This window comes from Carcharhinus amblyrhynchos, chromosome 24 (assembly GCF_965287045.1).
Source record: "Carcharhinus amblyrhynchos chromosome 24, sCarAmb.v2.hapA, whole genome shotgun sequence".
Classification (NCBI taxonomy): domain Eukaryota; kingdom Metazoa; phylum Chordata; class Chondrichthyes; order Carcharhiniformes; family Carcharhinidae; genus Carcharhinus; species Carcharhinus amblyrhynchos.
The window spans coordinates 18894395-18920788 of NC_137347.1; the positions used below are offsets into that span (position 1 = coordinate 18894395).

A 26394-nucleotide genomic window follows, 5' to 3' on the forward strand; every position below is an offset into this window, starting at 1 on the left:
CTCAAATCTGAATTTGTAAATTCAGATGATATGAATTCTTTCAAATTTTGTTCTGTTCGCATTTGGAGAACGGATAGGCTCTGTTAATTTGTTGATTCAGAGTTTGAACTGAAGTTTGTGTTTTAGAACATAGAACATAACAGCGCAGAACAGGCCCTTCGGCCCACGATGTTGCGCCGACCAGCTTTTAAAAAAAAACACTAACCCACTAATCTAAACCAATCCCATTTCGTCCATAAACCTATCCACAGATCTCTTAAACGCCCCCAAACTAGGCGCATTTACAACTGCAGCAGGCAGGGCATTCCAGTCCCTCACCACCCTCTGGGTAAAGAACCTACCCCTGACATCAGTCCTATAACTACCCCCCCTTAATTTAAAGCCATGCCCCCTCGTGCTAGCTTTCTCCATCCTAGGAAAAAGGCTATCACTATCTACCCTGTCTAAACCTCTAATCATCTTATATGTTTCAATAAGGTCCCCTCTTAGCCGCCTTCTTTCCAGCGAAAACAACCCCAAATCTCTCAATCTCTCCTCATAGGATCTCCCCTCCATACCAGGCAACATCCTGGTAAACCTCCTCTGCACCCTCTCCAAAGCCTCTACATCCTTCCTGTAATGTGGGGACCAGAACTGCACACAGTATTCCAAGTGCGGCCGCACCAGAGTTGTGTACAGTTGCATCATGACGCTGCGACTCCTAAATTCAATCCCCCTACCAATAAACGCCAAGACACCGTATGCCTTCTTAACAACCCTATCTACTTGATTCCCAACTTTCAGGGATCTATGTACACATACACCTAGATCCCTCTGCTCCTCCACACTATTCAAAGTCCTCCCGTTAGCCCTATACTCAACACATCTGTTATTCCTACCGAAATGAATTACCTCACACTTCTCCACATTAAACTCCATCCGCCACCTCGCGGCCCAGCTCTGCAACCTTTCTAAGTCACCCTGCAAACTATGACACCCTTCCTCACAATCTACCACACCTCCGACTTTGGTGTCATCAGCAAACTTACTAATCCACCCAACTATACTCTCATCCAGATCATTAATAAAAATTACAAACAGCAGTGGCCCCAAAACAGATCCCTGAGGCACACCACTCGTAACCGAACTCCATGACGAATATTTACCATCAGCCACCACTCTCTGTCTCCTATCTGCTAGCCAATTCCTGATCCAATTACCTAGATCACCCCCAATCCCATACATCTGCATTTTCTGCAGAAGCCTACCATGGTGAACCTTATCAAACGCCTTACTAAAATCCATATACACCACGTCAACTGCCTTACCCCTATCCACCTCTTTGGTCACTTTCTCAAAGAACTCGATAAGGTTAGTAAGGCACGACCTACCCGCTACAAAACCATGCTGACTGTCTCTAATCAATTCATTACTCTCCAAATAACTATAAATCCTGTCTCTAATAATCCTTTCCAAAACCTTACCCACCACAGAAGTAAGACTCACCGGTCTATAATTCCCAGGAAAGTCTCTGCTCCCCTTCTTAAACAATGGGACAACATTTGCTGTCCTCCAATCTTCCGGTACTATACCAGAGACCAACGACAACCTGAAGATCAGAGCCAGAGGCTCCGCAATCACCTCTCTTGCCTCCCAGAGAATCCTAGGGTAAATCCCATCCGGACCAGGGGACTTATCTATTTTCAAACCCTCTAAAATATCCAGCACATCCCCCGTATCAACTGCAATACTATCTATTTTACACCCCTGCACCCCAGTGTCCTCCTCAGCTACATTCATGTCCCCTTGCGTGAACACCGAAGAGAAATATTGGTTCAACGCCTCTCCAATCTCCTCCGGTTCCACACACAACTTCCCTCTACTGTCTGTAACTGGCCCTAATCTTGCCCTAACCAACCTTCTGTTCTTGACATACCTGTAAAACGCCTTAGGGTTCTCCTTAATCCTATCAGCCAAAGTCATCTCATGTCCTCTTTTAGCCCTTCTTAACTCCCTCTTCAACTCCCTCCTAGCCAATCTAAAACTTTCTAATGCACTACCTGAGCCCTCAAGCCTCATCCGAACATAAGCCTCCTTTTTCTTCCTAACCAACGAATCAACTTTTTTAGTGCACCATGGTTCCCTGGGCCTACCAAATCCTCCTTGCCTGACAGGGATATACCTATCACAGACCCGCAGTAGCTGCTCCTTGAAAAATCTCCACATCTCGGATGTTCCCAGTCCCTGTAATCTCCTAGTCCAACCAATGCTTCCTAATTCTCTCCTAATAGCCTCATAATTACCCTTCCCCCAGCTGAAACTACTGACCCGAGGTTCATGCCTATCCCTTTCCATCACTAAGGTGAACGTAATCGAATTGTGGTCACTATCCCCAAAATGCACACCAACTTCCAAGTCTAGCACCTGGTCTAGCTCATTACCCAGCACCAAATCCAATATAGCCTCACCTCTAGTCGGCCTATCTACATACTGAGTCAAAAAACCTTCCTGCACACTTTGAACAAAAACTGACCCCTCTAACGAGCTAGAGCTATAGCAATTCCAATCAACATGAGTAAAGTTAAAGTCCCCCATAACAATTACCCTATTACTTTCACTCCTAACAAGGATCGTCTCCGCAATCCTTTCCTCAACCTCTCTAGAACTTTTTGGAGGTCTATAAAAGACTCCCAACAGGGTGACCTCTCCTCTCCTATTTCTAATCTCCGCCCATACTACCTCAACAGACAAGTCCTCATCAAAGTTCCTCTCTGACACTGTGATACAGTCCTTGACCAATAATGCTACCCCACCCCCCCTTCTACCTCCTTCTCTACTCCGACTAAAGCATTTGTACCCTGGGACCTGCAACATCCATTCCTGACCCTGCTCTATCCAAGTCTCTGAAATGGCCACAACATCAAAGTCCCAGGTACTGGTCCACGCTGCAAGTTCATCCACTTTATTGCGAATACTCCTCGCATTAAAGTATACGCATTTCAAACCCTGCTCCGCCCCACCCCCACAATGCCGTGCATTGCAGTCCCCATCTATGCCCCCCTCACTTTCACCCCCTCTACTCAGGATCCCAACCCCCCTCTGAATCAGTTTAAACCACTCCGCATAACCTTCACAAATTTACAAATTTGGACACTTATTTGCCTTCTAAGTTGCTCAAGTGTATAGAAGGAGATTTGCCTCGAGGGAGGAGGCACCTCCTGTTCCTCTGGATCATGTCTTCCAGTATATGGATGACATATGATTTTGGCTGTAACTGTAGCAAGTTTCTAGTGCAGTACTTCCTATTGTAGATACAAGCCTGCCACTGCCCATAGGACTGTTCTCAATTCCCGAATATTTCCATAGCTTTTGACCACCACTCCTGGGATTTGTTCCCTTGGCAACAGTGGGAGCTGGGGGCAGAGTTTCCTGCCCATCAGGAGCTCTGATGGCGCTAATCCACGTTGCAGAGGGCTGGACCTACAAGTTAAAAGAGCCACAGGGAAGTCATCATGCTCTCTCGGAAGAGCTTTAATAGTGTGTCCGCACCTTTTTACTTCAAAGTGTAATTGGTGATACCATGGGGTGTTGAAATCTATAATGAATGGCAAATTGGGTGGTCATTTGTGAATATGTGCTGTTATTGGACACCATGGGGTCTGGGAGGCTATGGCTCACCACTTCCTTCAAGGATTTCATAACTACCTCAGTAGCTGTTGGTGTGTAGTTGTTTCGTCACAATCCAAAGTGAACTTGCCATTAAAGACGAACAAATTGGCTCACAACTATTCAGTCTTTTAGTGAACATGTGGGGATGAGGGGTCTCCCTTGTCAGGCTTGTAATCATTACTTCAACAGCCCTGATATGCTTGGCTACTGTACTGTAGATTGGGCACAAGCTCTGCATTTTATAATGCTCAGGTGGCCTTGGCAAATTTTTTTTTGAGAATATCCAACCAAAGGCAAGCCAGAATAGCCATCAATTTATTGTATACCAGCAGTTACATTAGGCAGTGAAGTGTTTCTACTGCTCAAACCAAATGGTCATGCTGCTGCTGCCTGGCCTCTGCGGTAGCCACTCTTGTTGATAGCAATGGTGGATGCTTGCTCGCTCACACCTTGCAACAACTTCTGGTGGATCTACTGGCTTCTCCGAGATGCCAGCTGTTGTCTTCTCACCAACTGGGACTTGAGCTCCTTAAACCAGGTTGGCATCATGTGTTGCAGGAAAGTCAAACATGGCCCTGGATTGTGTACTTGCAGTAATTTGACATTTCCCTCGAGCATACGCCATCTGAATTCAGAGAGGCATCTATACAAGCTCCTCAATGTCTAGCAGTGAGACCAACGGTTTATGATCTGCTTCAATGACAACTTTCAGGCACGAGTTAGAGAACACCACAAAGATCATGTAAATGCACGAGCTACTTTTTTGATAACAGCATACACTTTGGTTGACAGTCCTCCAGGTGCGTAACATACCAGTTAGCAACATCCCAGTTAGCAATATCCATCTGGTTGCTCTGGAAATAAAACTGACCCTAGACATGTTGTAGTAGTGGGCAGGGATGGGTCAGAACGAGCCAGTCTAAATCGGGTGAAAGCAGCATTGTTTGGATGTGCTGAAACACTTGCCTCTGGTGCACGTCCCAGTACCATGCCTGGCCTTTTGTGAAAAGGTGTTGCAGTATTTCTGCAACGTTAGATAATTTTGCTAACTGCTTCACCATGCCCAGGAATCTCTGGAGGTCTGGAGTAGATGGAATTGGGAAATCACCAATTGCTTTTGTTTTGTGCTGGCTTTTTGCAATACAATTTGTCCTAAACACCAAATAGAGGTCATGGACAACTAATTTCTTGTTTAGGATCAACCTGCTTCCTGGAAGCATGCTAGACTACACACAACCTTCTGTCATGATCCTGTGGACCAAAGCATCACCGTTATGGCAGATGAAACCGTCCAGGCACTGCAAAATGACCAACACCGTGCCTTGAAATATCTTGATACTGAAGTAATGCTGAATGGCAGGTGGTTGAAACAGAATCTGCCAGAAGGGGTAATAAACGTACACTGCAATCAAGACTCATCTTGTGGAAGATGCCATAAGTTGCTGTTAAATGCCGTTTTGAGAGAGCTTGGTCAAGCTGTTGTCTACCGAGAACACTGAGCAAGCTTCTCTTGTTACTGCCTTGTTGATTTGTGTCAAGTTGACAGAGATACAGATAGACCCATTTGACTTTGGAATTGGGACTGTCTTGTGAGCAGGTGCGGTATTTTCTGTGTTGTGAACAGGCACACTGGTTTGGTATCCTCCATTAACGTAATACTGAATGCAGTCCCCAGCCAATCCAAAGTTTGGGAAACATTTTTAAATTTGGAACCAGACCCTTGCTAGTTGACTTTGATTTTCTAAAGGAGATTGAAGTCACCACAGTAGTAGATATTATTTGTTTCCTGCCTCCCTTATTTCAAGAAGGGAGGCAGGAAACAAAAAAAAACATAGGCCAGTTAGCTTGATGTCTGTCATGGGGGCATTTACAAAAACCCAAGGTAAATCAGGAAGTCAGCATGTGAAAGGGAAATCAGGTTTAACCAATTTGTTGAAGTTTTTTTTCAAAGGAGTAATATATCCTATAGACGCACTGTACTTAAGATGTCCAAAGGGCATTTGATAGAGTGCCACATCAGATATTATTGCAGGAAACAATATTCATAAACAGGTCTTTGTTTGATTGATATAAAGTGATGAGTGGAGTCCTGCAGGGGCCTCAACATTTTACAATTTACATCAATAACTTAGATGTGGGGAATAAAGGCATGGTAGCCAAATTTGCCACTAATACAAAAATAGTTGGGAAGTCTGCTGAAGATAATGAGTTTACAGATAGATGTAGATAAATTGAGTGGGCAAAAATCTGGCAAGTGGGACTAAAGTTTGGGAAAACATGACCGGAAGAATAAAAACAGCAGAGTATCATTAAACAGAGAATGACTACAGAATTCTGAGCTGTAGAGGGATCTAGGTGCTCCTGTGCACGAGTCATAAAAAGTTATTGTGCAGGTTCAGCATGTAATTAAGGCAGTTAATGAAATGCTGTTCTTTATTATGAAGGGAATTGACCATAAAACTAAAATAAGCAAAACACTGGGATACTAGAATTTGAAACAATTGAATGCAAGAACTGGAAAAACTCAACAGGTCTTGGAGCATCTATAGGGAGAAAACAGCTAATGTTTTAAGTCCATTTGGCTTTTCATCAGATCTAAAGATGGAACATGTGTTGGCTTGTACTCGTTAGAGTTTAGAAGAATGAGGGGAGATCTCATTGAGACGTATAAGATGATGAATGGGATGGATAGGATAGAGGTGGAGAGACTCTTCCCGCTCAAAAAAGACAGTAGGACTAGGGGGCACAGCCTCAAGATAAAGGGGAGGCGGTTTAGAACGGAGTTGAGGAGGAACTTCTTCACTCAAAGGGTGGTGAATCTCTGGAATTCTCTGCCCGTTGAAGTGGTGGAGGCTGCCTCGCTAAATATTTTCAAGAAGCGGGTTGATGGGTTCTTGATAAGAGAGGGGATTAAGGGTTATGGGGAGAGGGCGGGAAAGTGGAACTGAACCACAACAGATCAGCCATGATCTTATTGAATGGGTTCTTATATTAAACAGCAGCTGAGAGAGATTGCAGCAAGATGTAGCAACCTTGAGAGAGGCAGATGGCCTCGTTAGGGGGTAGAGTCAGAGGCTTTTGCATCAAGACAATAAATGTATGGGATATTAAAGAACATAAGAACATAAGAAATAGGAGCAGGAGTAGGCCATCTAGCCCTTCGAGCCTGCCCCGCCATTCAATAAGATCATGGCTGATCTGTTGTGGCTCAGTTCCACTTTCCCGCCCTCTCCCCATAACCCTTAATCCCCTCTCTTATCAAGAACCCATCAACCCGCTTCTTGAAAATATTTAGCGAGGCAGCCTCCACCACTTCAACGGGCAGAGAATTCCAGAGATTCACCACCCTTTGAGTGAAGAAGTTCCTCCTCAACTCCGTTCTAAACCGCCTCCCCTTTATCTTGAGGCTGTGCCCCCTAGTCCTACTGTCTTTTTTGAGCGGGAAGAGTCTCTCCACCTCTATCCTATCCATCCCATTCATCATCTTATACGTCTCAATGAGATCTCCCCTCATTCTTCTAAACTCTAACGAGTACAAGCCTAGTTTATTCAGCCTCTCCTCATAGCTCAATCCCCTCAACTCCGGTATCAGCCTAGTAAACCTCCTCTGCACTCCCTCCAGGGCCAAAATATCCTTGCGCAGGTGCGGCGCCCAAAACTGCACACAGTACTCCAGCTGCGGCCTCACCAATGCCCTATACAGCTGCAGCAAGACCTCCCTACTTTTATATTCAATCCCTCTCGCTATGAAGGCCAGCATCCCATTCGCCTTCCTGACCACCTGCTGCACCTGCAAGCTGGGTTTTTGCGACTCATGCACAAGGACCCCGAGGTCCCTCTGCACCGTCGCCTGCTGCAGTTTTTCGCCACGTAAGTAATAGTCCTTCCTACCATTCTTCCTACCAAAGTGGACCACCTCACACTTGCCAACATTAAATTCCATTTGCCATTTCCTGGCCCACTCGCCCAGCCTATCTAGATCCTTCTGCAGACTCTCCACACCCTCTGCACAATTTGCCTTTCCCCCAATCTTGGTGTCATCAGCAAATTTCGACACCCTGCACTCGGTTCCCTCCTCCAGATCATCTATATAAATGGTAAATAGCTGAGGCCCCAGCACCGACCCCTGGGGCACCCCACTAGTCACCAACAGCCAATCCGAATAGCACCCATTGACCCCCACTCTCTGCCTCCTATTTGACAACCAATCCTCTATCCACGCTAACACCCTACCCCCAACTCCATGTCCCCTGACCTTCTGCAATAACCTCTTGAGGTACCTTGTCAAACGCCTTCTGAAAATCCAGAAAGACCACATCCACCGGCTCTCCTCTATCCACTGCCCTAGACACATCCTCATAGAACTCCAGTAAATTTGTCAGACACGACTTCCCTTTAATGAAACCGTGTTGCGTCCGCCCTATCAAGCAATTCCCTTCAAGATGCCTCGCAATTTCCTCCTCAATGACAGATTCTAACATTTTACCTACCACAGACGTTAAACTAACCGGCCTATAATTCCCCGCCTTTTGCCTGGCACCCTTCTTAAACAACGGCGTAACATTAGCCGTTTTCCAATCTTCCGGCACTTCCCCGGAATCCAGCGACGTCTGGAAAATAACCACCAAGGCATCCACTATAACCTCCGCCATTTCTTTCAGAACCCTCGGATGCATTCCATCCGGTCCTGGGGACTTGTCCACAATCAGCCCCTCCAGTCTGTCGAGCACCACCTCTCTAGTAACAGTAATGTCATTAAGACCCTCCATTCCTACCACCTTTCCATCGCTAACACCCGGCAAATTATTCACGTCCTCCTCCGTGAAGACAGAAACAAAAGTTATTCAAGACCTTAGCCATATCCCCATCCCCTACCACTAGCTCCCCTTTCTCATCCTCTAAAGGACCAACGTTCACCCTAGCCAGCCTCTTCCTTTTTATATATTTATAAAAACTCTTGCTATCCTTTTTTATATTAAGTGCTAGCCCAGCCTCATAGCTTCTCCTACCCTCCTTTATCAACTTCTTTGTCAATCTTTGTTGACATTTAAACCTTTCCCAATCCTCTTCTCGCCCACTGCTCTAGGTGGTTTTAAGATGGAGGAAAGAGAGATGTCACAGTCTAAAGTTGAGAGCTGAGGATGTTGGGATATTAAAAGTAAAGATGTTGTTATGTTTCAGTTGTACAGAGCATTGGAGATATTTTAGTCTCCTTATTTAAGAAAGGGTGTAAACACGCTGGAGATGGTTTAGCAGAGAATTTCTAGATTGATACCTGGAATGAGTAGAGTCATCTTACGGGGATAAGTTGGATAGGCTGGGATTGTTTTTATTGGTGTTTAGAAGAGAGAGGCGATTTGTTTGAGGTATCTGATCTTGATAGCCTTGAATAACCTTGATAAGGTGGATATGGAAAAGATGTTTCCACTTTTGGGCAAGTCCAAAACCAGGAGGCATTGTTTTAAAATTAGGAGATATGGGGAAATGCTTTCTCAGAAGATTGCATGACTTTGGAACACTGCCTCAGAAAGCAGTGGAAGTGGGCTCACTATTTTTAAAAGGCAGTGATAGGTAAATTCTTGTTAGGCAAGGGGTTTAAAGATTAACCAGGGTAAGTGGGAATGTAGAACTTTTAACACAAATGGTTCAACAATGATGTTATTGAAGAGTAAAGCAGGTTTGAGGGGCTGAATGGCCTACTTCAGCACCTATTTTTTATGTTTGTAGACCTTTCTGCTCAAAAGGGAAATTTTTTGAATGTGGATTACAAATACTATCACACGTATTTGCTTATCTTTGCATTAGAGTGTCACCTGCAATGTAGCTTTAACCGGAAGCTTGACCCCTGCAGATCTGTACAGATGTATTGCGAGTAGCATCAGGTGGTGTGTCAACAGCCATGGTTCCTTTCTCAAGAGGACCTTGCCCCCATACCCAATTTGAATTTGGTGAGGTGACCGTTTCTGGGAATGTCTATATTTCCAAACATGAAAATCCAGGGTCCTGGTCCTCACCCAATCTCAAAATATTGTCTTTGGATCCCCTGCCCATCTGAGTGTCTTAGCTATGCCTAGCTTTCGCTGCATTGAGATTGCTGGACATTGCTCTTGCCTGCAAGGTTGTTCGCCTCTGAAGCACTGTAAAGGGTCACCCCACCCTCCCTGTGGTCAATTTGTATATTGCCTTCTTTGATCTGGAGTATCACTGCCCCTTTGTTGCTTTACTAGCTGGACAGTGGGGTTATTCGATGCTGTGGATTGCTTTCATTACCCAAAATGGATCAGCACTGTTAATGGATTTCAGATCGTGACTATTTGGATAGTACTTCCTAGTGTCAAATATTGGAGGATTTTTGGGTGTTTTACAACGGAATCCTAGCTTTGGTTGAGTTTTTAAGCCTGCTTTTTTTTCCCTCTTATAGTTTCAGCTGCCATGTGGTTATGGTAGAATCCCCTAATTGTGGCTGTGATTCTGGAAATGGGCAACTCAATTTTTAAATGGCACTGAACAAAAATTTCAATTTTAAAAATTGTCAGTTTTGCTAGGTTCTGTGACTCTGCACACTGTGGACACTCAATGGATCTCCATGTGGTCTTAAAAAGATCCTCAGCTGCCAAGTTTTTTTTTCTCTCTGCTTTTCTGCTTCCAATTCTGCAAAGGAGCTTTTTTCAGAAGATCTCCATGTCTTCCATTCGGGTGCTTTCAAACAGATCAGGATGCTGTTTCTTTACTTTTCCAACATCTGATTTCTGCTTCAGCATCTTTGATGTTCTGGGTGTCTCCGTAATCCGCCACCATGTTGACATTGTATGTTCAGTATGTCTTACAGAGGTTCTGAGTTTTGTGTAGTTCAGCATTAAGTGTTTATTAATAAAACGTAACTATATTATACAGGACATAGCCCAAGTTATGAGCCAAGTCCATGTTTGCTTCTATACTGGTCTCTGTGCAGTCCACAAATGATTCTAGTCTCAGGTCATGTGTTTCTCTGCACGACACTGGTGGTATTGGTCCCCATTTTTACATTAGTATTGGATATCTGGCTTAGCAAGGATTAAACTAAAACAATTTACCACCTGTAGGAATGAAGCTGTAGTTTACATGCCTTGTTAAAAAAAGGTACAATTATGACAAATTAACTGCATTTTTAGCATAGTAAAGTTGAAGCAAGTTTGGAACAGCAAATTTCCGGGAAATTGCAACTCATTTGCTCATCCTCCCCATAAGCTGTTACATAATTTACATATTGTTAGCAGAATGGAGTGACAATACATTAAAAATGCCTTAGGATTTAGAGCAGCCAAAAGCAGCAATTCTGACGTAAAACACCAAGAGTGTGATAATTGGTCAAATTATCTTCTTTCATATCAATAGTTAATTACAATATAAATGCACTTTTTTCCTAAAGGGAAACATATCTTTCAACAAGTCTGACAGTAATGCATCTACAACGCTTACCTCAGGTGGAGTTTCTCTAAGCCAGCGTCAGCAAGGTCATCATTGGCTCGTTGGTGAATGTCTCTTTGGGTTTCTATCTTGTGGTCATCTGACAAACCATCTACTTTGTGGATGAATACTTCAAAATTGATTTCAGGATTGACTTTGTATGCTCTGGATACTGTCAGGTGAAGTCTTGCCAGAGCTTCCATATAATCATCCTGCCAAGGACACAACATTCACCAGTAAGCTGACATTAGCAAGGAGGACAATGCACTCTACATTACATCATCAGCAACAAAAATATTTTTAAACCAATAAAGAACAAACTTGCTTGCTTTTGTGAAACAGCAATCACAGTACTGTTATTTTTTAACATCTGATTTTTCTGTCAATTAACCAAGCAACAGTTCCAATCACTGAAGTGGCTATTAATGACACATTTTTATTTCATTTCTTGTTTGGGAGCAGGGTCTGGGTGTGGTGGTAGGGGAAGAGAAAGAAAAGCAGCTCAGATTCTGGTTGATTTTATTAACTATTTCATGCAATGTTTAGATCAGGTAAAATGTTTTGCCCAGAAATTAAAATGCCAATTCTGGCAGTAGCAGCAATTGAGATTTACTATTTTGCAGCAGGATGTAGCATACGGGTCCTGGAATTGTAAGAAAATCTCAATTTTAATTAATTTCGAGGTGACAGCAATTGTTGTCCCTTCCTCTTTTGTCAATCTGATAACTATTCTCTCCTTTTGGTTGAAAAGTGAACTTTCAACTAAGCTTAGATATTTTTAGTCACTTAAAGTTGTACCCTTAACCAGATTTGAAAATTACAATGTTACAGCATGAATGAAATTTGCATCAGGTAAACTGCATGTATTTTTAATATACAACACAAACATATGAAGTAGAATAATATTTCAAGGGCATTCTTTTTAATATTCCTTCCCTTTCCTGCTCTGCCCTAAAGGCAGTTACTCACTTTTCATTTTCACATGTAGAAAAGCACTTACCCAAATGACCATTCAGTAACACCAAGCTATTCAACTTTTTAAAAATTATGGCTACACCAGCTTTTATAGCCCATTCCTAATTGCCCTCAAGGTAGTGGTGAGTTACCTTCTTGAACTACTGCAGTCCACGTGTAGGTACATTGACAGTACTGTTAAGGAAGGGAATTTCCCATTTAATTTTGACCCAGCAACAGTTAAGCAATGGCGATGTATTTCCAAGTCAGAATGGTGAGCGACTTGGAGGGGAACTTTCAGGTAGTGGTATTCCAATGTATCAGATGCTTCTTCTAAATGTTAGTGGTTTTGAGTTTGAAGAGCCTTGGTGAGTTCCTAAAATAAAGTTTATTTATTAGTCACAAGTAGGCTTACATTCACACTGTGATGGGGTTACTGTGAAAATCCCCTAGTCACCACACTCTGGCACCTGCTCAGACACATTGAAAGAAGAATTTGGCACAATCAATCCATCTAATCTGCACATCTTTGGACTGTGGGAGGAAATCGCAGCACCCGGCGGAAACTAACAGACACAGGGAGTATGTGCAAACAGACAGTGACCCAAGCTGGGAATCGAACTCAAGTCCCTGGCACCACAAGGCAACAGTACTAACCACTACGCATCTTGTAGATGGTACATACTGCTGCTACCATGCGGTGACGGAGAGAGGGAATGTTTGTGGAAGGGGTGCCAATCAAACGAGCTTTGTCCTGGATGGTGCGAAGCTTCCCCAGTACTGTTGGAGCTGTAATCAAAGAAAGGGGAGACTATTCCATCGCACACAAGACTTCTGCCTTGTAGGCTGAACAAGCTTTGGGGAGTCAGGTGGAGAGAGTTACCCTCTGCTAGATTCCTACCCTCTGACCGGCTCTTGTAGCCATGGTATTTGTATGGCTAGTCCAGTTAAGTTTCAGGTCAATGGTAACCCTCTGGACATCGATAATGGAAGATTCAGTGGTGGCAATCCCATTGAATGTCAAGGGTCAACAGTTAGATTCCTCTTATTGGAGATGATCATCGCCTGGCACTTCTTTTGCACAAATGTTATTTGCCACTTGTCAGCCCAGGCCAGGATAGCTTCCAGGTCTTGCTGCTTTTGGACATGGACTGCTTCGGTAGCTGAAGATCACAAATGGTGAATATTGGGAAGTGAACATCCGCACTCCTGACTTTAAGATGGAAGGAAGGTCATGAAGATGGGAGGGATGAGGACACTCCCTTGACAATCCTGCAGTGATGTCCTGGAGCTGAAATGACTGCTCGCCAACAACCACAACCATCTTCCTTTGTGCTAGGTACGACTCCAACCTTCAGAAAGATTTCCGATTCCCACTGACTCCAGTTTTGCTTGATGTCATATTCTGTCAAATGTTGCCTAGATGTTAAGGGCAGTCACTCTTATGTCACCTTTGAAATTCTGATTTCTTTGTTCATGTTTAAACCAAGGATACAGTGAGGTTAGAAGAAGAGTGGCCCTGGAAATGCAATAAGTTATAAGGGATTCAATTGTAAGGGGATTAGATACATATTTTTGTGGCTACAAGATACTCCAGGGTAGTATATGACTTGCTAGCACTTGGTTTTCTCAGGGCAGCTACAGGACATTCTGGAGATGATCAGTGAACAGCTAATGGTCATGATACACACTGGTACAAAGGAAAGAGGTTAAAAAAGGATGAGGTTCTAAAAGTAGAATATAGGAAGTTAAGAACTAAGCTGAAAAGTAGAATTGCAGAGGCAGTGATCTTAGGCACTTATTACCAGTGTCACATTAGTCAGAGCAGAAATAGCAGGATATATCAGACAAATGTGGCTGAAGAGTTGGTGAGAGAAGGTGGGTTTCTGATTCCTCAGACACTGGGACTCGTTCTGGGGCAAGTGGGATTATTATAACCTGGACAGGTTTCAACTGGGCAGGATTTGGACTAATGCCCCAACAGTACTGGCTACAGTGGTTGAGGAAGGTTTAAACTAAAATAGCAGTGGGATGGGAACTTATGCAAGGAGTTGGAGGGGGAAAACAAAAAAACAAAATACAGAAAAGGGGAATGAGAGATGTGACAGAGAAAGCAAAGACCAGAATCAAACAGGATCACAGTGAAAAATAATGGGAACACAACCAGAAATGTTAAACAGTCAAGCCTCAAGACCATATGCCTTAATATGGGGAGCATTCACAATTAAGTGTATGAATTAATCGCACAAATAGATGTAAACAGCAATGATATAATCAAGATTAGGTAGAGATGGCTGCAGGGGGACCGGGGATGAGAATTGAACATCCAGGGGTATTCAGTATTTACAGAAGACAGACAAGGAGAAAGATGGCGGGGTTTGCACTGCTGGTTAAAGGGGAAATTATCACAAATAGTGAGGAAGGATATTAGCTCCGACGATGTGGAATTTGTATGGGTAGAGCTGAGAAATATCAAGGGGCAAAAAAATTAGTGGGGCTATATAGAGACCCTTAGACTGTAGTGGTAATGTTAGGAATGGCATTAAACTGAAAATTTGAGACACGAAGAACATCTGTAATTATGGGCAACTTCAATCTACATAGATTAAGCACTCAAGTTAACAACATGAATGTAGAGGAATCCTTGTAATGTATATGGGATAGTTTTCTGGATCAATACATTGAGGAACCAACTAAAGAACAGGCCATCCCAGTTGGGATATTGAGTAAGAAAGGAATAGAACATAGAACACTACAGCACAAACAGGCCCTTCGGCCCACGAGTTGCGCCGATCACATCAACACCTACCAACCTACAGACCTATCTATAACCCTCAATCTCATTAAACCCCATATACTCATCCAGAAGTCTTTTAAAAGACCCCAGCGAGTTCGCCTCCACCACCACTGACGGCAGCCGATTCCATTCACTCACCACCCTCTGAGTGAAAAACTTACCCCTAACATCACTTCTGAACTTCCCTCCCTGCACCTTAAATCTGTGTCCTCTCGTAGCAACCATTTCAACCCGGGGAAATAGCCTCTGAGAGTCCACCCTATCTATTCCTCTCAACATTTTGTAAACTTCTATCAGGTCGCCTCTCAACCTTCGTCTCTCCAGGGAAAAGAGTCCCAGCTCCCTCAACCTAACTTCATAAGGCATGCCTCCCAGTCCAGGCAACATCCTTGTAAATCTCCTCTGTACCCTCTCAATAGCTTCTACATCTTTCCTATAGTGAGGCGACCAGAACTGCGCACAATACTCTAAATGAGGCCTGACAAGGGTCTTATAAAGTTGCAGCATTACCTCCCGACTCCTAAACTCAATCCCTCGATTAATGAAGGCCAGTACACCATACGCCTTCTTGACCACCTCCTCCACCTGCGAGGCCGATTTAAGAGTCCTGTGGACCCGGACCCCAAGATCCTTCTGCTCTTCAACACTACTCAGACTTCTGCCCTTGATAGTGTACTCGTTCATCCCGTTGGTTCTGCCAAAATGGACGACTACACATTTATCCATGTTGAAGTCCATCTGCCACTTCTCTGCCCAGTCCTGCATCCTATCTATGTCCTGCTGCAACTTTTGCCATCCTTCCAGGCCATCCACAACACCACCGACCTTAGTGTCATCAGCGAACTTACTTACCCATCCCTCCACTTCCTCATCCAGGTCATTTATGAAAATGACAAACAACAAGGGTCCCAGAACAGATCCTTGAGGCACTCCGCTGGTGACTGACCTCCATTCAGAAAAAGCCCCATCCACAACCACTCTCTGCCTTCTGCAGGCAAGCCAGTTCTGAATCCACAAGGCCAAAGGCCCTTGGATCCCATGCCCTCTCACCTTCTCAAGAAGTCTTGCATGGGGGACCTTATCAAACGCCTTGCTGAAGTCCATGTACACTACGTCCACGGCACTTCCTTCGTCAATGTGTTCAGTCACATTATCGAAGAACTCAATGAGGCTTGTAAGGCACGACCTGCCCTTGACAAATCCATGCTGACTATTCCTGATCATGTCAAACCTCTCCAAATGTTCGTAAATCTTGTCCCTCAGAAGCCTCTCCATCAGCTTACCAACCACTGAGGTCAGACTCACCAGTCAGTAATTTCCCGGGCTATCTCTGTTCCCTTTCTTGAAAATAGGAACTACATCCGCAATCCTCCAATCCTCCGGAACCTCTCCCGTCTCCACTGACGACGCAAAGATCGCCAGGGGTTCTGCAATCTCTTCCCTTGCCTCCCACAGTATCCTGGGGTACATCCCATCTGGTCCAGGCGACTTATCTACCTTGATAGAATTCAAAAGTTCCAACACATCCTCCTCCTTAATATTCACGTACTCAATCTTTTCCATCTGCTGCAAATCCATAACAAAATCTCCCAGATCAGCTTCCACTGTGAATACTGAGGCGAAGTACTCGTTAAGCACCTCTGCCATTTCTTCTGGTTCCACACAAACCTTTCCCCCCCCTCACCTTTTATAGGTCCTATCCCTTCTTTTCTTATCCTTTTACCTTTCACATATTTATAGAAGGCCTTGGGATTCTCCTTAATCTTACCCGCCAAGGTCTTCTCATTACCCCTTCTGGCTCTCCTAATTTCCCTTTTAAGTTCCTTCCTACAGTCCTTATACTCAAGATCTTTAACCTCTCCTAATTCCCTGAACCTCTTGTACACTATTCCCTGAACCTCTTGTACACAAGAGAATAATTGACAATCTAGTTGAGAGAGACCATTAAGGGATGGGTGACCATGATAGAATTCTTTGTCAAGATGTAAAGTGACGTAGTTGATCCTGAGACGAGGTTCCTGAATGCAAATAAAGGAAGTTATGATGTTATGAGGTATGAGTCGGCTATAACAGATTGAACAATGTTACTAAAAGGATAACATCAGATAGGCAAAAATTCACACATAGGTGAACCACAACAATTATTCTTTGCTGTGTGGCGCAAAAACAAAACCAGAAAGGTGGCCAACTCATGGCTTAAAAGAAATAAGATAGTATTAGATCCAAGGGAAAGGCTTACAGATTGACCAGAAAAATCAGTAGACCTGAGGACTGCGGGCAGTTTAGAAGTCAGCAAAGGAGGACAAAGGGATTGATTAAGGGGAAATTAGAGTACAAGAGTAAGCTTGCAAGAGAACATTTAAATTATAAAAGCTCATATAGGTAAGCGGAAAAAAAAAATTGGTGAAGACAAATGTGGGGTCTTACAGTCAAAAACAAGGGAATTTATAATCAGGAGCAAAGAAATAGGATTGACCAATGCAAAATGTTGAGGAACAGAGTTTAGAAAGAGGGAGGAACTGAAGGAAATTGGTATTAGTAGGAAAGTGATTGGGAAATTGATGGGATTGAAGGCCAATAAATTCCAAGGGCCTCATAATCCACATCCCAAGAGCATTTAAGTGGCCCTGAAAATAGTGGATGCATTGGTATTCATCTTTCAAAATTCTACAGACGCTGGGACAGTTCCCACAGATCAGAGGATAGCTAATATAACCCCTTTAAAAAAAGAGGTAGAGAGAAAACAAGAGAATTATAGACCAGTCAACCAGACAACAGTTGTGGCAAAATGCTACAGTCCACTGTAATTTAATAGCAGAGCACTTGATAAACAATGGCAGGATCAGACAGAGTCAGCATTTTTTTTTTATTCACTCATGGCACATGGGCATCAATGGCTGGCCAGCATTTATTGCCGATCCCTAGTTGCCCAGCATGGATTTATGAAAGGGAAATCAGGCTTGACAAATCTACAGAAATTCTTTGAGGATATAACTAGTAGAGTTGATGACAGGGAGCCAGTAAATATGGTTTATTTGGATTTTTAGACGGCTTTTGATAAAGTGCCAAATAAGCATGCAAAATTAAAGCACATGGGATTGGGGGATAGTATATAGAGATGTATAGAAAACTGGTTGGCAGATAGAAAACAAAGTAGGAAGAAATGCATATTTTTCCCAGATAGTGGGGTACCACAGGTATCAGTGCGAGGACCTCAGCTATTCACAATATACATTAATAGTGAGGGAGCTAAATGTAACACGTCCAAATTTTCAGATCCTTTCTCCCTTGAATAAACCTCAATTTTCCTGCCCTACCAAACTAGGGAGGTTTAACAGTTAGGGTTCGTCGAGTACTTATATTTAGCGATGCCTGTTGGGTGTATACATGTCACATTTGATTTTACTTTGTAGCACCTTTGTGCTGCTCTTGCCTAATAGTGGTAGGAATGAGGGTGAAGGGAAACGGAGAAGCCAAAATACTCTAAATTAAACGAATGTTCCTCTCATTTGGCAGCACCATGCTACTAATACATCTCTACAAATATTCACAGATCAAGTTTGAGATTTCCACTTGTCAAATTCATTTGGTAAAAACCCACATTCAACATTGCTAGAGGATCATTTTCCGAACAGGAGAATACAGCATTTAATCAGCTTGTAAATGAAAATGATTCCTGCTTTTGGTTGAAGTGCTGTTAATCTAATAATAGATTGGTCACTGAGACAAGAACATTATAAACATACAAAGACAAATTTGCTTCTTTAAACAAATGTACGACCAACTTTGCATCTTTTCTAAGAGCCTTGTCTCCATTTAATCGCCATCTGCTTAAGGATTTTTTGTGAACACACATTCTGCGCTCACTCGAGAGTCACCTGCTCGTGCTCTCAAAGTTTCTACAAACACTTCCCTACAACTAGCTGCTGGCACAATATGTGGGAACAGCTTACTGAGCTCTGCACTATGACAGTTTGGGGTGTTAATGCCCTATCCCATTGCATCACTGAATCCCATTCTTTTTACTATTTTCCTAATTAGACAGGACAAATGTACAGAAACAGCATCTGTGACTTTGTTACCGACCTCATCCGCATCAGGTGAGAAGGGAAATTAAACACAGTTTGGACACTTCACATTCTAACACATGTTTTGGCATCCACTAAACTTCAAAATAATTTAGTTTTGTGGAAGTGTTCTTTGATGCAAAGGTATATGAAAAATAGCAATATATAAAAATGTACACATTTTTCTAATTGAGGCCAAATTATTTGGCAAAAGAGAATTGTGCCTATTTTTATAGCCCATTACTTTCCAGGCAAGCAGAAGGGACAGCCTTTATCTGATTAAAAATTAATCAGATTCAAATCTTACAAGTGTCATTTACCACTAGCTAAATTGCAAATGACTGTTCGGCACTGAGAAACTACATTGCTGGAGCAATAATTTAAATATAAAACCAGAATCTATTAGGAAAACAACTGAGTTTAAAATGTACATTGTTACTAATGTGCAATTCAAGCAAATCTGTAGCAAAGAGATACAGAATTGCGAATTGCTGAACAATGTGTTGCTCCGCCTTTGGCCTTGCCAAAACAGTAGCTGGTTGTCAATTCACCCATGATTTTGAAATCTGCTGCAGTTGCACTGTTAAAATAAATCAAACTCACCATAAAGTTAAAACTGGTATTTAAAAAGTGCTTAATGACAAGATTTGTTCCTGCAATACTGATTTATTCTCTCCTGGCACAGAAACAGCACAACTGAAACTGCGCAGTCTCATACCTGCAGGTACTAATACATTTCTAGAAATTTTTAAAAATGTCAACTAGCTTTAAAAAGTTTAGCCTTTTCTCCCTCTCATTCAATCTTTGTGTCTAAATTTCTGAGTTTTAACTCTACTTCACTGTTATGGCTCAGAAACTCCAATGTGTTTTATGAAAGCCACCTGAATCATAAGTTTTGCATCTGGAATTTGACTAGGATAAGCATGGGATGCTTCACTTCAGATATGATTCAAATGACCCACTAGGGAACTTTTATTAAACAAAGTTTATTTAAGAACACAGTTAACATGTATAGTAAGAAAGTTAGCAGGAACTTTTATCAATTACAAACAAGAAACAAAACAACCACAATATGTATAATCCAACCTATAAACAAAAATACCCTTTTCACAGGTTTAACACAGTACAGATTAACGCTCATTTGATACTGGGATTGAGGCAGTTAGTTGAATTCTACAAAGAATTGTTCTTGAGACTCAGAACAGTTTGAAGCCAAGACAGCTTCCCAGGATATCTGTGACTTTAGGCAAATTAACAGCAAATTGTTTCCTTCAGGAAGGTAAAACCTTGGTTACTAGCAGAATTTCCAAATAAAGGAGAGACTTCTGTTCAGCTTGCTATCCCTGTTAAAACCCTACTGTAGCTCAGAACTGAAAATGAAATTCACTGGGGATAAAAATCCTGTCAAAAAACACATGACCAACCTTCTAACAATGCAAGATCATAAAACTAACCCCAGAGTGGATCCCCATTTACCACTTAAGCAACAATAATCGGACACATCATAGTTAAACCAAAGACAACACTGAAGCTGTGAGCTGCAGAAATCATGTTTTTAAAAAACCTTTGAAGGTACAATGACCCAAATAGATTTGTTTTTAAAAAGGCAAAGACAGACAGATTATTGGCTGACAAGCAAAGAAATGGAATATTATCGGGGATAAGAAATATGGAGCTGAGTTTACAAATCAGATCTTATTGAATGGCAAGCAGGCTCGAAGGGCCGAGTGGCCTACTCCTATGTTCACCCATTTCCTTCTCTTGTCATTTCTCTATTTTTAAATCTCACTGGTCGAGATATTGTTGAACGACTCATTCACCAGGATCCAACATTTAACTAACAAGAAAGAATCTAACAAGTGTGGCATCTCACAAAATGCCCACTCTAGCAAATTCTGGGCTTTTCGTGTTCAAGACAACAGGCAAACTCCTCAGGCATTATGCAATTAATCTGTGGAGATCACTTGGCAATAACAATAAATTGCATACATTTAATAACTGATTAAATTAAATTTATCAGAACATAATCACTAATTTCAGTTTTTCAACGATTCTGATAACCTGTAACATTTTATACAGAGGGAGTGAAGACCAAGTATTATATTTAGGGAATTCAGGATGGGCGTAATTAAACCTAGGTGCACTGACGTTATTCAATTCCAATTTTAAAGTCAATGAGTTTGCTCTTATGTTTATATTTCCATTATATATATTTACAATGGAAATACTATGATCATACTTTGTCAGTGATGGCATTGCATTCACTTCAGAGGTAGGGTACAATTACAGTGTGGCAAATTTGCATAAGCAGTTTCCATTACAAACATGGACATCAATTTAGAACAGAAATGTGTTGTACTGATGGCAGATTCTTAATATAGATTCTACTTTGCATTACCCTAACCCTGTAAATAACCTCAACTGCATAATATTCTAATCTGGTATCCTTAACACTACGGACAGCTATCAGTGACAGGACCTTATCTGTCGCTATAATTCAAGAATCTCGGTGATTTGATTTATCCAGAAATGGATCATGGGATGGGTTTTATTCACAAGCCTAATTCAAGGCTTATTTCAGAACCAGCAGAACAAAGGAACTAAAACCATCATGTCATGCGTAATAGAACCATTACTTGCCCTGTTCAGTCCAAACTGTTTCTGCAAACCACAAAGTTTAAATTAGTGTAACCTCTATACTACCCATTTGACCTCCCATTGGCAGATTCTGCATATGCCCTGAGCCCAAAAAAATACTGACCAATACTAAAATATCCATCCATTGCATTTAACCCATAGCAGCACCCAAGGAACCAATATAACGAGCCAAGTATATTAAAAGAAGCAAATACAGAACTGCTAAAAGATAATCCATGCTGTCATTAATGGTGATTTAAATGTTAATGTTGTTCCAAATTTGGTGACTGTATGACATGGGCATACACAATGAAATAATTTATTTGGGAAAGAAAGCTGAGGCTTCAAGGTATTTTGATTGTCCCAAAAACAATGTAGCATTTGCCTTATTCAAAGCTACACAACTTTGCTTGTGTTTTAGAATAGCAAATAAAGAAATAGGGCTGATTTAATGAACATCGAATAAATAAACTTGGCACAACAGTAGTCATCAAGAGAAAGAAACAAAATCTTACACAACATACAATGGAGAGATTTGGTCTGATGCTTAAATTAGCCAGGCATTAAGGATTAGGAAATGCTACTTCCTCATTGGCTTTCATATTATCTTCAATAGGGCTTGGAATCTTCAGCTACTGAAGTTTGAGCTCTGGATTCTGAACAGTGGTGGCAGGTGCTAGTGAAGCAGCAACAGCAGGGAGGGCAAGTACACAGAAGGGAGAAGATGCTGGTTGGCCAGACAAAGCCAGGGGCCGGTGAATAACAGGGCAGAAGGCCAGACTAGCAAACTAAGAGCAATGGGGTAATTAAGGTGCAAGGGCTTTGTCTGGGTTTTTAGAGGTGGGGGGAGGGGTGGTGAAGGAGGATGGATTTTTATTGTTCTGTGGGATAAGAGTGTATAGGAGCAAAGAGATTAGAGCACAATGAACCACCAACATGCCCATGTACTGTGATTTTTGCACATATTTTGCTCACAGAAAAGAAACAAAAAAACTTTAGGTTTTACATTTAAATTTTGCATGATATGAATATCAACACAAAATCCAATAATCATTAGATACTAAATCAGAAGTGATGTTAATACTAAGCCATACAATAATTGTGTTACTATGTAATGTTTAGATAGCAGGGTTATTTACTGTGCACTGCTAAATCTTAGCACCAAAAAGAGGATTGTTACTCGCAACTTTTTTGAAATCTCGTCAGATTTAAAAGTCTGGCAGAAGCTTCAAGAAAAGCAAAGAAGATTTTAAGGATTGCATTTTTTTTTAAAGACAGAATTTTGTGGAACAGAGCTGCCAGTTCTTTTGCACGCAGTTTGTGTCAGAGGGCAACATTAAAGAATACAACATCCAACACCACTATAGAACTAGACTCAGCAAGATTTGGCACATTTCGGAAACTTTCCCCTCTATGAATGGGTAATACATTAAAACATTAAGTACAGTATCATATTTTCTATCAAGAGTAATACGGAGATGAACAAGTTAACATCCAGCCTTCCTTTAGTAAACAGTTGTGAAACCCTTTTCAGATCAGTGCTTAAGCTGTGCACGGTAGCAAACATTTATCCATAGATATATCTTTTTACAGATTTTTCCCAGCACAATTCAGAGAAAATGCACCAACTGTTTCATATCATCACTTTAACAGTTTCAAGACGACCCTGATTAAAACAGCAAAAATATGGACACTCTAACTGATCACCTTTCAAACCAGAGAGTTCTTCAATCATCTGGTAAGTAATACATCACCCACAAAAATGCTACAACTTTTATTATTTCAACAATTAAAAGTAATCCATCACACTTCAAGCAGACATTTAAATGCTTGAAAATGCCACAGTCTACTTACTGGTACTTGGGAACAGAGTTAAGGCAATTATAAAGATGATGTCTATCAACAAGTTAACTTCTGTTAAATCTGTGCTGCCATGGAAAGTGTCTAGATTAAATAGTCCCATTTGTGTTACAAGTTTACAGAGCCAGCTCAAGCAACCACCACTACACAACACCTTAAGCAGAATCAGCAACCCACTGCCTACAATGGATATGTCTTATGATATAGTCCTTCATTCAAGTAGGAGAGTTGACTATTGCCAGTTTTGAAATTTAATGAAGTGCACAAACAAGGCTCTGCTGTGCATGTCACCTCGATCAGTGCTGTATTCAGGGGCAATCTGCATTGTGCCATTAAATAGGCACACCTACTCAGAGAAGAAGACCTTGCTCACATGAATTATGGCCGGTAGACTATGCACGTCACAACTAAGCAACTAGTCTCAGCAAGAGGTCGACCAGGTTTGACACAAGTGTTTAGTCATGTGTGTGCTTGAGAAAGCATGCTTTAGATGTTTGACAGCCAGCTGGTTTATGGCCAAGTTAGTGCACTTCCCCTTAGGTGCTGTCATTCAGAGGTCAAGATTGCAGCCACTTCTTTCCAACAATGAGGGATGAAACATTACTGGTAATATCAAGACTTCTGTAATAAATTGCAACAATTGGGGGTGCTTGGAAGCCTTTATCCCTTTAACATTTACAGTATCCTACATCAAGTGGTGTGGAGGAGTTAGTGATCAAGTTCATATAGGTGTGCCAAGATTCTACAATGCTGCTGAGGGGAATTTCAGGAACTGTGATGTAATTATTTGATTGCATATAGGTGTGTAAATATTCGTACAAATTTACATGTTAAGATTCCTGGTAACATCTGGCAGGACATGGATACGTTTGTTATCAATGGTGAGGATGAAATCAATAGTGAAAGACTAGGAAAAGCAGAAGTAAACTCCTGACGGAGAAACTGGCCAGTGGTGTTATGAAACAAAACAGTTGTCCAACACAAGTGTATTTTGTTGCAAATATAAAGCCATAAACTTGCATCCAAAGTGACATTCTACAGGAATGTGTGGATGTTTAATAAACATACAAATGTTTTAGAGAGATAAAAGAAAAAGATGCAGTCATTCATGGTGTTTAATTGCAATTGTTTGCGCAAAGTGATTCATCACATGCAGCTTGAAAAAGTTGGCACGCTGTTCAAAAAGCAAAAACAAAAAATTGTTTTTTATTTATGACTTACTGACATTACCCTCAGGTAGCACAGCAAAAACAATACTTTTAGTTTAAAGAAATGAAACGAAACCATTCGCTAACTGTCTCGCTGAAGTTTAAAAATGAGTGATGACAGCTTTAACGTGAAATTTTAGTTAAAGAAGTTTCTTGCATTTACCTTCCAGCTTGTTTTCAAATCATTTGGGAAAACATTAAGAAAAACATCAGCTACAATAAGAATTAAATAATAAATAATTCAGGAGGGATATGGTGGCATGGTGGTAATGTCACTGGACTAATAAACTGGGGAGACAGCCTAATCCTCTGGGGACATATGTTCAAATCCCACCATGGCAGCTGGTGGAATTTAAATTCAATAATAAATCTGGAATATAAAACTAGTCTCAGTAATGGTGACCATGGCAACTATCATCGATTGGAAAAACTCATCTGGTCCACATATCCTTTTGATCTGTATGCAACTCCAGACTCTCAGCAATATGTTTGACTCTTAACTGCCCTCGGTTCAAGGGCAATCAGGCATGGACAACAAATGCTGGCCTTGCCAGCACCACCCACATCCAACAAGAGAAGGAAGAAAATAAAGCGTGTGTTCTAAATCAAATAATTTTAGTTAATAGATGAATATAAAACTGGAAAGCTTGTATATTAATTTTCCATGTTATTCTCAATTATTTGGGGGAAAAGCCCAAAAATCCTATCTGAATGAGAAACAGTGATTAGAAAGTTTCATATCAGTTCAGGATACAAAAAAACTGGGAACTGGAGTGACTGGCTTTGCAGCTAAATAGAATAAATATGACTTAGTGATGGAGACTTTTTCCTTACTGAGCTACAGGTTTTGGAATAACGTTCAAATCAGCTATTAAAAATAATTAATTGCATTTATATGGAGTCTTGTAACACCAAGTACTTCCAGGATATAAAAATAAATCACTAATACCTAATCTTCTGGTTTCCACACACATTATACCAATTTTACAAGAATCTAAGTATGAATAGATCACTCTTGACCAATTAATGGTTCAGACAAAAAAAGATAGGCAAAAACAAAAAGCTTCACAAGATGTCAGAGCATAATTTAAGGCTACAATTGCCATTTCTATAGATAAACTTTAAAATGCCACACTTGCTCTTCGTCAGTCCTGATTCTCACTTGGATTTCATTATCAACCCTGAAAATTGGCTCCTCGTGGTGCAAGAGTTATATAACTCACCATATGGACCAGTATTAAGTAAAATCATTCACAGCTCGGTTTATTTGGTGGAGGATGAATGGCAAAGATCTTCTGGCACAGTTTATAGCACCTCCACCACAGAGTAGAGTCTTAGGATCAAGTCCCACTTCATGCTCGATGGCCACGTACGATGTATTCTTAACATAATCAACAGATCAAACATCAGCCTATAAATCCTCCCAGCAAGCAGTAAGGGCAGGAGTGCGTTCTGGTCAGCCATACTGCAGAGGTAAAGGCAATTATGCAGTACCTTGTCAAACATAATTATGGGCCAATCCAGCACAAGTCAATGGTCACCAATGCCTTCACAGGGCATGGTAGCAGGGTAAAGAAGGGGAGAGTTGAGAGAGAAGCTGGCAGCAGCACAAGAGCAAAATCTGTGCTAAATTGTTTCCATGCAGCACCTCCCCAAAGAACAAACTGGATCCACATTTTCCTTCCAATGGTGTCACACGTAAATTGAATTGATATTGAAGATGTTAGTTGATGTTCATTCCATACGTTAATTGAAGCAACATTGTTTCAAACTTATT

At 41.5% G+C, this 26394-nt stretch overlaps 1 protein-coding gene across 2 annotated transcripts in view; it reads right to left on the reverse strand.

The window, feature by feature from the left end:
- The window catches only part of rragca (Ras-related GTP binding Ca), a 48005-nt gene that overhangs the window by 10488 nt on the left and 11123 nt on the right, over window positions 1-26394 (reverse strand). For both annotated transcript variants that reach the window (XM_080211358.1, XM_080211357.1), the window contains exon 2: window positions 11107-11306. In XM_080211358.1, coding sequence (XP_080067484.1) covers window positions 11107-11306 — 200 coding nt within the window. The remainder of the gene's footprint in view (window positions 1-11106; window positions 11307-26394) is intronic.